At 44.0% G+C, this 12,113-nt stretch overlaps 1 protein-coding gene across 1 annotated transcript in view; it reads left to right on the forward strand.

Moving 5' to 3' along the window:
• Positions 1-2,647: 2,647 nt before the first annotated feature.
• Positions 2,648-12,113, forward strand: part of PBX3 (PBX homeobox 3) — a gene marked incomplete at its 5' end in the record, with an annotated part of 212,221 nt that continues 202,755 nt past the window's right edge. The window contains 2 exons of the mRNA XM_080819906.1: positions 2,648-2,847; positions 3,787-3,860. Of these exons, the coding sequence (XP_080676032.1) occupies positions 2,648-2,847; positions 3,787-3,860 (274 nt within the window). The remainder of the gene's footprint in view (positions 2,848-3,786; positions 3,861-12,113) is intronic.

Here is a 12,113-nt window from a genome sequence, read left to right on the forward strand (position 1 = left end):
TTTAGAGCTGGAAGGAATTTAGAGCTTAAGGCATCTTTCAGAAAGAATTCTGAGGTTTTACGTCTTCCCTATTAGAGAATTGTGAGAAAGACTGGGTGCTTGCTCTTGCTCCTTTATGCAAAAATGTACAAGAATTTGGTGACAGCTTTGAAAAACAAGTTAAGAATAAAGACAAAGGCCAATCAATGATGACTATGAGTAACCCATAATGGGGGCCTGAAAGAAGAATCAGAAACTTGACATATGAATGGGCTATAGAAGAGCAGGGAATATTAATGAACATGAGGGGGCTTCTTTGGAAGTAAGCAGAGTGGATTGTTTGGAACTCCCTCTCCAGCAGCTGTGCAGTTTGTAAAGATTTTAGCTTGCCTAACTGTAAGGTTAGCTATTAGCTTTGCAGTGGGGAGTATTTAAAAGTACACACAACATATGAAGGAAAGAACCTGGAACCGAGTAGCCTGCTTCATTCCAAGAATCCATCTGGCATGTAAAGAACTACTTGTCCTACATTAAACCCTGCAGAGTAAGAGCCATTTTTCATATCTCATACCCCTATTTTTGGTTTCAAATAAGACAGCTTACTGAGTTTGGGGAAGGAACAAGACTTTTCAGAACCACCCAACCAAAGGATCCGTCTAGAAGGAGATCTCAAATGGAGAAAACATGTTGAAGCTGTTTGGGAAATCGGATTAAGAGAAACCTCCAGCGTCCACAAAAGCCCGAAGTCCAGATCCCTAAACAATGTGAGCCTTTAGTCATTTGTAGACAGAGAACAGCAGAAGAGGAGGTGTTATGGATGTGAAAATCTGTGGCTGGGGTCCCCAACATTAAATGACTCATGGTGATGGGGTAAGTTGGTAAGTGAAATCCAGTCTATTCTTAAGCAAACGTATCTTTGTTAATAAAGAGCTCGTTTTTGCAGCTTTGGTCCATCTGGAGGCAGCTAAAAGCAAACCCTGCCAAAGGAGTAATCCCTGGATTACCAAGAATTGAGGAGTGCGTGAAGTGTTGTTAAGGCTGGAATTGGTCCTGGATGTCAGGCCCTTTCCCTCCTCCTGGAGTCACTTCCCTCTGACACATTTTCTTATGCTCTCCTTTCAAGAGAAAGTGTATGGCAATCAGATCCGCCCAGAGCAGACATGAAGCATGCGGGACAACAGGCTCCCACCTTACCCGGTCCCGTCTTGAGGGACAGCGCAAGGCCTGAGCACCCGCGCCAACGCGGAGCAGCGCCCTCTCGGTTACCATGGTGATCCCCGGAGTGGGCGGAGCCACCATCCGCCGCTTCCCCGCCTCTGCCCAGACATTTCGAACGCTCCAATTGGGACAGCGCTTTCTTGCCTCTGTCCCGCCCCGTTCGGCTCCTAGTGCAATACGATTGGCCTGGGACGGGCAGGCGGAACCCTGAGGGTACCACCTCCTGACGGGAAGAGCGGGAAAATATACCAGGCGCTGTGTTAGGCGTGAAGCTCGCGGCGCTGCGGGGAAGCACATGGGTGGCTTTGGAAACGAGTTGCCCCGTGTCCCATACACAACTCCTCGCACCAATGACTGTTAACACTAGGGATCAAGAGCCGGGGTGCGGGCACGGCGTTTGCGGGCCCGGTCGGCCTGTCCCGCGGGCCGAGGACGCGACCAGGCGTGAGGATCCTGTGGCGCGCTCTCGGGCGGTGGGGATCCGAGGCCAGAGAGGGCGGACCGCAGCTCGAGGGCGGTGCCAGTGGCGGCGGCGGGAGGCGTAAAGCCCAATGAGCGCGCGCGCCGCCCTCGGGGGCGGAGCGTGCCGAGCGCTCCCCGCCCTCCCTCTCGCCCCCGCCCCTCCCCCCGGGCGCCGGGGCCGCAGTGAGTGAGTGGCACTGGCAGCCTGTCAATCCCTCAGCCGAGCGGCCTTCGAGCCCGGTCCGCGGCGGCTGCTGGCAGGGTGCGCGGCTCCGGCAGTGGCGGCGGCGACTTCTCCCGCCCCATCAATCTGCTGTCCGCCCGGCGCGCGGCCCGCCGGGGCCCTCCATCGGGCTCCGCGCCCCGCTGCGCCGGCCCGCCCGCTCCCAAACTTTCCTCCTCCGCCCCCTTCGCTCCCCTCGGCCCGCCCGCCGGCCTCCTCCTTCGCCGCCGCCTGCCGCCGCCGCTCCCTCCCCCGGGGCCGCCGGGGCTCGGATCCCGCCCGGCCGAGGCGGCGGAGGCGGCGGCGGCGGCCGAGGGAGGGGAGTGCGGAGGCTGGCGCTGGGGGCGGCGGGCGTCCCGGCAACTCGGCGGGCGCTGAGGAGCAAGTTGCGCGGGGCCGCCCGGCGGGGCGCGCGGCGGCGCGGAGGCGGCGCGGCGGCCGCGTGAGGGCAGCGGGCGCCGCTGCCTCCGCCTCCGCCACCGCCGCGGAGCCCGGCGCTTCCGCCCGGCGCTTCTCCTGAGCCTCGGCGGCGGCGGAAGCCGAAGCCGGGCGCCGGTCCGCACCGCCTCAGCCGCGGGCCCCGCCGGCCGGGCCGCCCCCTCCCCGCGCGGGCGGGGAGCGCGCGGCCGCCTCCCCCTCCCCCTCCCCCCCTTTCTTCTCCTCCCTCGTCGCCGCCGCCGCCGCCGCCGCCGCCGCCGCTGCCGCCGCCGCCTCAGCCTTCGCCTCAGCCGCCGCCGCCGCCCGCTCCCGCCCGCGCGCGGCGGGATGGACGATCAATCCAGGATGCTGCAGACTCTGGCCGGGGTGAACCTGGCCGGCCACTCGGTGCAGGGGGGCATGGCCCTGCCGCCTCCCCCGCACGGCCACGAAGGGGCGGACGGCGACGGCAGGAAGCAGGACATCGGCGACATCCTCCACCAGATCATGACCATCACCGACCAGAGCTTGGACGAGGCGCAAGCAAAGTTGGTGTCGTCTCATTAAGCATCTTTTGTGTGTGTGCGAGAGCCGGGCCCGCGGCCGAGTCGGGGCCCGGGGTGGCGCCCGGGGCAGGGGCCTCAGCCCTGGGCAGGGAACTTTCTCCGCAAACCCGCAGCCTGCCCGGGCCTCGGGGGGACTTGCCCGCACCCCTCGACGCGGGCGGGAGTCGGCAAAGTTGCTCTCGGGGCTCGGGACAGACTTGGTGCCACGCGGATTTTGTGGTTTTCTCGCCCTCCCCCGTCCGGCCCTCTAGCAGCCCGGCCCCCTCCCACGGATTCAAACCTCCCGCCTGGACCCTGTGCACGCCGCCCCGAGAGGGCCCCGGGCCGCACTTGCGGGAAGTGCAACTTTCTCCTCCGGCCCGGAGTCGCGGCGCGGGGCTCCACTTGGCCGCGGGACGACCTCGTCGTGCGGGCTGCCGCCCCTGCCGGGAGGCGCGGGGCGATGGGCGGTTCCCTGGCGGGTCCGGGTGCGGGCGGCCAAGTTCTCGGGGAAGGGAGGGCCGTCTCGCAAACTTTGCCGAGCTGTCACCGCCCGCTGGCCGCAGTCGGCCGGTCGCAGGCGCCGCGCCCGCTCCCCCTGCGGAGGGCGGACGCCGGAGCCCCTCCGCGCCGTCCCCTCCCCCGGGTCGCCATCGTCTGCCCCGCTATCTAGGTTCCCCGCGCGGGTTCGCGCCCTGCGGTCGCCGAGGCAGCTGCCTGCCGGGCAGATGGGTCGCGCCTCGTTCGGGCTGGAGCTTTAGCCGCCGGAGCTTGCGGGCTGTCGCTAACTAGTCAACTTGAGTTTCTGTTGACTTGCCATGGTTCCAAGGAGCCTTCCAAAATAGAAGGCCGGAATTAAATCTTGGGTCTAACTTAAAGGAAGGCGCCATATTATTCCATAGGTGATGCTAATACCTTTGTGTTTTGCTATTTGTTTTTTAGGAAACATGCCCTGAACTGTCACAGAATGAAACCCGCGCTCTTCAGCGTCCTGTGTGAGATCAAAGAGAAAACAGGTAAGAGGCTGCGCCCCGTAGTGGGCCTGGAGACCCCCGAGGTGGGGTCAGAGCTACTCCTTCCACTCTCCAGTTGAGAGCTGCTGCTTTTGGGCACCGCCATCTTTGATCATTCTCTCCTTCCCACCTCCTGATCTTGAGAAAAAACTGCAATAAATCTGGAGTCGATTTCTCAGTTCCGCTCCCGGTATAAAATGAAGTGTAGATGCGGACGGGGCTGGGTCGCTGTCCCCAGGCGGCCGCCCCTGGCTGCAAGCAGGGAGGGGGCCCGGAGCGCCGGCCGCCCTCTCCGGCCGCCCTCTCCCGCTCCTTTTCCCCTTGTTTGTATGTCAGTTTTTAGAAAGGAGCAACGGGAGACTGGATGCCAGGGACTGAGTCCCAGGGAGAAGCATCGCCTGAACTTTGTTTTACTTAGACAGTTCTAAGCTTCAGCTCCACAGATAGAAGAATAGATGCAATTGAACAGACTCCAGTAGGATGTTTGAATTAGTGTTTTAGTTGGGAAGGCTACTTTTGAGAAGCAGAAAGGGTAATGGTGTGTTTAGGCATATACAATGTATTACAATCTATTACTACTTTCATTGAATTTTATGCTTGAAGTCATTACATTGTAAATATGTTTAATATATTTTATAAAGTAGAAAAAGGTTCACATTAGCAGGTTAAACAATTTTTGAAGTGTTCAAGGCAGAGAACATATGAGACGACAGGTTTTACAGAAGTGCTGGAATAAAAACTACACAAAAAGACATTACTGACAATTCATTTCAGTTTAATTTTCTTGTTAGACTTTTTAAAATGAAAGGTATTTTAGCCTTGAGGTGACAGTAGGAACTCAAGTGGAATTAGAAATTTAATTTAGATGCTTTAGTTCAGATTTGGCATTATCTGCCCTGTATATGGCAAATAAGTGCCTTAAACAAGCTTTACTGTTGATAGGTGTGTGTGTGTGTGTGTGTGTGTGTGTGCGCGCGCGCACTAGCTATAAGGTATTATAAAGTTGCTGTTTTTTAAGTTGAGGCAAAGAAGAGAAAGTTAAGTCCAGGATATAGCAATATCCAATATCCAAGTAATGCTATTTAAAAGATTAAAAGTCATTGTGTTTAAATCGAGTGCACAAATGATAGCACACTGAATATACATGTTAGTTGGTAGAAGAATTGTCCTCCTTTTAAGCATATTTTTCACTCTGCAATGCTATTCTGATTCTAAAGGTAATCAAGAGAAGATGATGGGTTGTTGCTACCTATTAAAATATATGTTAAAACCATAATTAACAGAAAATATTGAGATCCTTAAAGAGTAGTTTTCCTGTTTTTCATTCACATAGTATTCATGGTTTGTAAATGTTGAGTGATTCTTTTAAAGATAGATTTTACATTTTGAAAACCACAGGCATTTTAAATGACTAACTTACTCTGTTGATTTTTTAGCTCCCTTTAGGAAGCATTGTGATTTAAAATGGTAGATAATTTTTATCTGACTATGAAATAAAACATCAAGCATTACATCTTGAAGATTCTTAGTTTAGAAGCCTAAAAGTGTACAGTTCTCAGTAAATTATGTTGCTTAATGTCCAAGGATTTTCTTGCTATCAGGGCTCCACTTCAGTTTCTGCTGACAGCTAAGCACTGGGGTATTGACTATGTTGTGAATATTAAGATTGATTCAACTTACACGGCATTATATTACAGGGAGACGGGATTGATATTCTTCCCCTATCACCCCCTTCTTGTTATTTGTATTTATTTTTTTGCTGTTTTAAAGTTTTGGCCTAGCCAGCTTGAGAACCAAACCCAGCAAACTGCTTTTCTTGTTTAGACATTTAGCAGCAGGCAGAATTCAATTAGGAGGCATAAGTCCTCTAGTTGCTTATTTGCACAAGACTTAGTTCCACCATTCTGAAAGGAAAGTATAGTCAGCCTCATGTCAAAGGTGAGTTACGAAAAAGAAACAAGTCTTTTCAGAGTCTGGGATTACTGGCACAGAGAGCTTTGCTAAGGCTCTTGCTATTTAAGAAGCAAGAGGTAGCTGACAAAGGAAATTTTTGTGTTTTGAAAATTGTTTCTGAGGCTTTCAGCGATAACTTGTAAATTAGACCCTCTTTTTATGCTTTGGCCGGCAGATTCAAGTTTGCACGTTATCTCTTTTGTAAAAAGGCAACGGCCGACAAAGAGTAAAGGCGGCTGTCTGGGCAGAGACATCTTCCTGCCTGCCTCTCTAAGCTCGAGAGGGACGGGGATTTAAGTACCAAGTGATTGATTGGGGTGAAGCTCTTTCTCTCCTCTCCTTTCTCCCCTACTACCCAGAGCTCCACCTCACCCTCCAAAACTAGTCTTAGAAGGAGACAGAGACGCTGGACCTAGTATCCTTAATTTGAAATAAAACATCTGTGTAGACGTTAGTGTTACTAAGGCAAAGAAAGCGGGGCAGCAAATTCCAGGCCTCCCCTCTTCCTCCCCACGTCTGTTCTCACAGTTCTGCTTTCAAAACATCATGAACTTATAAAATAAGCATTGTAGAATATATGTATATTGCATAATGGTTTTTCCTTAGGTCATTTTATTTAACCTAATAATATAGTATCCAAAGATTAATTCTCTGTAATCTAGAGAAAGTTTACCTAGTCATTTGTAACAGAAACCGGAACATTATGTGATGACTCTATTCTGCATAATGGAGGGGTAGGGGGTTGACTAGTGGGAAGGTGGAGGGGGGAAACTGTCACTTCAATGGATAATGTCATTTCAGTTGTGCTTTTCCTAAAATAAGATAAAATCATTAAAAAAATTTCTGTATTTATAGATCTGCCAGTAGATTTTGAGGTTTCTGATTAGGCAGTGAACACAGCCAGTTCTGATGCACATGAGGGATTTAGTTTGGAAAACATCTTTTTTCTCTCCTACCAAATATGAAAAGGTATTTTTCCCTTCTGACAGATAAATGGGTGATCTACCACAATTATATTATTTTCTTGTTCAGAGGTAGGGAAAGTATACTTTTCTTATGAGGTGCTTGATTTTCTTGAAAATGTATTCTTTTGTAAAATTCATTGTACGATTATTTTTGGGTAGAAACGTCATCTCTAGTTGAATTGTGATATTTATGCATTTTGAAAGCAACTGAAGAGTTACAGGCTTTAAAATCAACATATTTGTCTATTTTAAACTAAGCAACCAGCGAGATAATTGTTGATATGTGAAGATTTTCCTCTTAATTACTTTTTAGTTATATTTTACCATCAATCTCTTATTAAATATCCCTGATGCTCCGAGGTCTCCTCATCTACATACTTATTTTGGTTGGTGCATTCCCTCACATCTTTTTGGCCATCTTAATCTGATTCTTGAAGTACTTTTCTTTGTGAAATAGTCCATCCTCATAAATCTGCCTTCTTTCTAAAGCCTTTAATTATGAGAGTTCTTTTTTGAGAAATAAATGTATTTTTAAAAATTCTAATGAAAATCCAACATTTTAATATATAATCTGAATCATATTGTGAAAAAAATATTTTGTATTTAAAAAAAAATCAACACCGCCTTTTCCTTTCTAAATGGTAGGTTAAAATACTCTATGTTGATAGCTGCCAACCAAACTCTGATTTATTGCCACCACAAACCCTAAATAGCGTTCATTTACTAGTAATGTCTAATGGCATACATGATGGTTTGCCAGATTTGTGGCCTTTGTGAGGCTTATAAGCAGGACTGACTTGGGAAGATCATAAAACTTAATGAACTTCTCTACTGCAGGAGGTGTCCGCAGGGGAAGAGAAAGGGCTGCTTGGCTGGTTGGGCTGGTTGAAGTATTTTTTATGTTTAAGGAGAAGAAAATGACTATTAAAAATGCTTTACTTTTAAAGGACCCTCTTCTCCCCCCAACAAGTCATAACAATTTTAGATATCAAAACTGGATCAAGAATGTAGCTTGTTATGTGAGTTTTTATATGCATTTAGAATGTGATATATATGATTAAACCTTTTATCTTTAGTGCTATCAGTATGACTAGATTTCAGAGGGACAGAGCAGTGCTCTCAGTGAACACCTCTATTTAATTCTGACCCTACAGGCTTAGAGACTCAATGGAGTCTTCTTTTTCTCTTTTCTTTTTATGCTTCAATATTAAAATTTGTTTTTTTTTTCCTTTGTACAGTGCCATGTAATTCTTTAATTCCCAGCGTATAAAAACCAAATAATCCGTGGAGTGAAAATTTAACAGGAAAGATGAAAACCGTTATATATGAGACTAAATGCGGTTATATATACTGTATGTATTCTTTTAAGTTGCTCTTGCAATTATTTCCGATGTAATGATCATTATTTGTCCCAGACTTTTAAAAGCAAATGCACTGTTCCATACATGATTCATTGTTGTGTTTTAATGAACTTACTTTCTAGTTTTTAAAAACTTTTTATTATGGACAACTGGAAACATAAAAAACATGTAGAGAGAAGAGAAACTTGAACCCCCATGAGCTAATTCCCCACTTTCAGCAGCTAGCAACACTTGGCCAATCTTGTTTTCTCTGTAACTCCCACCCTTTCAAAATTATTTTGAAGCAAATTTTAATGGACTTTTAACACTTTAAATTTCATATCAGTTTTAGACACATTATGTCTTGTTTACATTGGAAATATTAAATAAACAGGAAAAAGTCAGTCTATCTCAGAAATATCATAAATTATATTGCTTTATCACAAATTTTTCCTTAAAGCAATTTAAGAATATTTTTATTGACTTTTTTTCTATTTTTTATAGATTTGTATCACTCACTATAGCTTTTTAATGAGGTATTGAGGGAAGATGTAGAAGAGTGGTGTTTTGCTAACTTTCTTACCTTCCTCTCATTCTTTTAGACAGTAGATGCAATATATTCATAGAAAAATCTAGAAAAATATCCTCCTACCATACTGGCTTAGAACTTTATGATCTACAGTATCAAGTAGATCTTAAAATTATATTATCTTAAAAATATGGGGGATATCTTAAAACCCTTTTTTTCCTTCCTGATAAAAATATATTGAACCTCTTGTCAGTACTAATTTGATCTGTGCAAGTAATTCTTTCATGCCTTAGTTTTGGTGGAGTTCATGTTACTACAGATTTATGTAGTTTTTGTCCTTTACTTGGGACTTTACTATGTTATTTTATTAATTTACATAATTTTATTCCTAATCAGAAGTATATTAATACAGTGGCGAAGGAAGCCCTGATTTGCCCTGAAGAGCGTAGTGTTTCATCGGCTTTCATAAAATATATCTGTGTACATCTTTCAAACCATAATCCTTTCCCTTTTAATTAATTTCACTTGTACCTTTAGATTTCAGTTTGTAAGTTTTGTCAAAGGTTTTTTTCAAGACAGATTTAAGTTTAACATCTTACTTGGATTATTTATATTTTGATACTTTATGGTGGCATTGTACAAGGTGAAGTTCTGTTGTATGAAGTGTGGTCATAAAGAATTGAAACCGCATATCATGAACCACGCCCTAAATCAGTCACCACTTTATTTTATGTTCATACCATTGAGGTCTCTATTCAGAATAAATACCTAAAACATCAGCATAAACACGTATAGTTAAATGAAGATTTTAGACTATTTTTCCTCTATTCAGGTACATGTGGACATCTTCAGGTATTTATTATTTCAGTATTGACACTATGAGAATAATGTTTTATTTGTTTTCTCAGCAGGGTTGTGTTTTAGCCATTTATCAGTGTGATCAGCATGATTTAGGTAGTTACTAACAAAGCTTGCACACCCTCCACCCCCTCAAGCTGACCTTTTCAAGCGTTTGCTCTACTTCAGTAGGCCATTTGAGTCTTTAAATATGAGGAGAGTAAGTAATTTACATCACTATGTAGTTTAAGTTGGTGGAAGTTTTCCAGACCTGGCTATCAGATTTTTTTTACAAAGTTACAGAAGTTAATCAAACAAATTGCTATCACAGCAAGGTTATAGTGTTGTTACATTTAGCAAATGAATTAATAAGCAATGCTTGAACAAGTCACTGAAAAAATAAAGCATCTTTTTATGCCTTCAGACACAGAACATGTTCAAATAAATTTCAGTAATCTTCAAACTTAATTCTAATTATTGACTTTGTAGGTAGAATACTTATCAGAATCTCTTATTTTTTATGGACGTATTCTATAAATATAATATGTTTGTAGTTTTTGATGGTAATGGTAGTTTGCTTTGATACTACATTTGAGTGTATCTCTAGCAAAAAAAATGGTGTGATAGAATGTGTTAAGTTGAACTGGCATGGTTTTTTTGGGGGGAGGACTGACTACATGATAGTAGCTGATTAGGACTGAAGACAATTAAAATTAATTATGGATAAAAGTAATTGTTAAAAGTTTTGTACTTTTTTTCTTGAGTGTAACTGCTTTAAAAAAGCTCTTTTGAACAATAACCCTTTTTGTGTGATCATACTAATGAGGACTTCGTATACAATGTAATCCTTTTAATGCTGATGATTCCTCACAATGTTTAAACCATTATTTGGGAGACTCGACATATGTTATGGCAAAATGACTTTTTTGTGTGTTTGTTTTGTTTTATGTGATACATCAGTTTTCAAAGCACATTTCTTAGGCATCAGAGTCCAGCAGGTGGCTTTTTACATTAAAAAATTCATAAATTTTAAAATCCCATAAAATTTTATTTCAAATTCAAATTAACTAATTGAGAATGTCAACATTTCCACTGTCTCTATATTAACATTTATAATAGAACAAATGGTTGCATATAGAAATTATCTGCAACATAATCTAAATTAAGATTCTAAACAGGCATTACAGATGCTGGTAACTTTGGCAATTATCATTTTGTTTGGTGAACAGTAGTAAAACAGTGTGCGGTAAAAGTGTTTAGAGAGAGAGGATAAATAAATTGAACAGTTTTGCAATGCAAAGTGGTTTGTGGTGTTTTTGAGGATTTCTTGGCTCTCTCTTAACTGCTATTGTGAGCCTGGAGCAGATTTCCCCATTGCTAATGCCCTAGAAGTATTAATTCACTTTGATATGCTAATTAGAGGGCATTATGCAAGAAATGAGATTAAGTGGCAGCATGAAGCCATTTGCCTGTCAGTAAATTGAGAGCTTTAGCATCAGGAGGAGCTTTGTTTTTTTTTTTTTTTGTTGTGTGTGTGTGTTTTTTTTTTTTTTTAAGTTTCTCTTGATTTTGCATATAAATAAAATTGATTGAAAGGTCTAGAGAAGCTTCTAGAACATTGCTGTATTTTTTTCCCCTCTTATGATTATAGAAATGTGGTGTTACAGAATTTTTCTATTAATTGACCTAATTGGAGATACAAATAGGAAGTTTTTATTGTACTCTCTCTTACATGAGAGTATACTAAGAATTTTGTGTTGTCTAGTCTTTTTTTCTAAAGCCTAATTTCAGCAACATGGCTAGTAAACTGTTAGCACCTCTTTTCAGAGTGTAAATTTGTGTGTGCGTTTGTGCAGTAACGTCTTCACTAAACTGAACTTCACAAGAATATTTTCTTCACTAAGGAAAGAAGGAGTAAGTTGTTGACTTTGGCTTCAGGAAACTGTATTAAATGAGCAGTAAGACTGACTTCAATACCTAGAAGCAGGAACAATTAGAATTAGTGATTATACTCTGTACTTTACACACCTGTGGAATTTATATTTCAGCATGTATGTGTTGTATAAGATCACTGCATTTTTTGATTTTTATGTTGAAGATTGAGTTTCATACTTGATTCTGATTTTGCTGACTATGGTGGTTTAAGCCAGACTTTTGATTTTTCTCCCTGTAAAGCTACTATGTGATTTTCTATATTTTGTGGGGAAATGCATGAATGAATACTGGGATTGGAGTGGTGGACTGGGAGGAAGACAGAACTTCTCTGGGCCCATGAAGAATTTAAGATTTGTTCAAACATGGAACTTTTTTTTTTTTTTTTTTAACCTCTATAAACCATTGCTAGAGGTAGAATTGTAAACCGCTGCCCTAACTGCTACCAGGCTGTGGTTAGATAGGAGAGAGTTTGAATAAAGCATTTGTATTGAGGCTTGCTTCTAGTGTCTGAATTCCACCACTGTGGCTGTGACTTTAGACCTAGTAAACCATAACTTCTCTTCAGAGCCATATGGATTATTTAGTCACCACAGCTGCCATGCATACACACTACCAAGGCTGGCATCTCCTCCGTGTGCATGTGTGGTGCCTGTTAATGTTAATAGGAGTTAGGAATGTGCACACAGAGAGGGCAATG

This window comes from Martes martes (assembly GCF_963455335.1).
Source record: "Martes martes genome assembly, chromosome: 12".
Lineage (NCBI taxonomy): Eukaryota > Metazoa > Chordata > Mammalia > Carnivora > Mustelidae > Martes > Martes martes.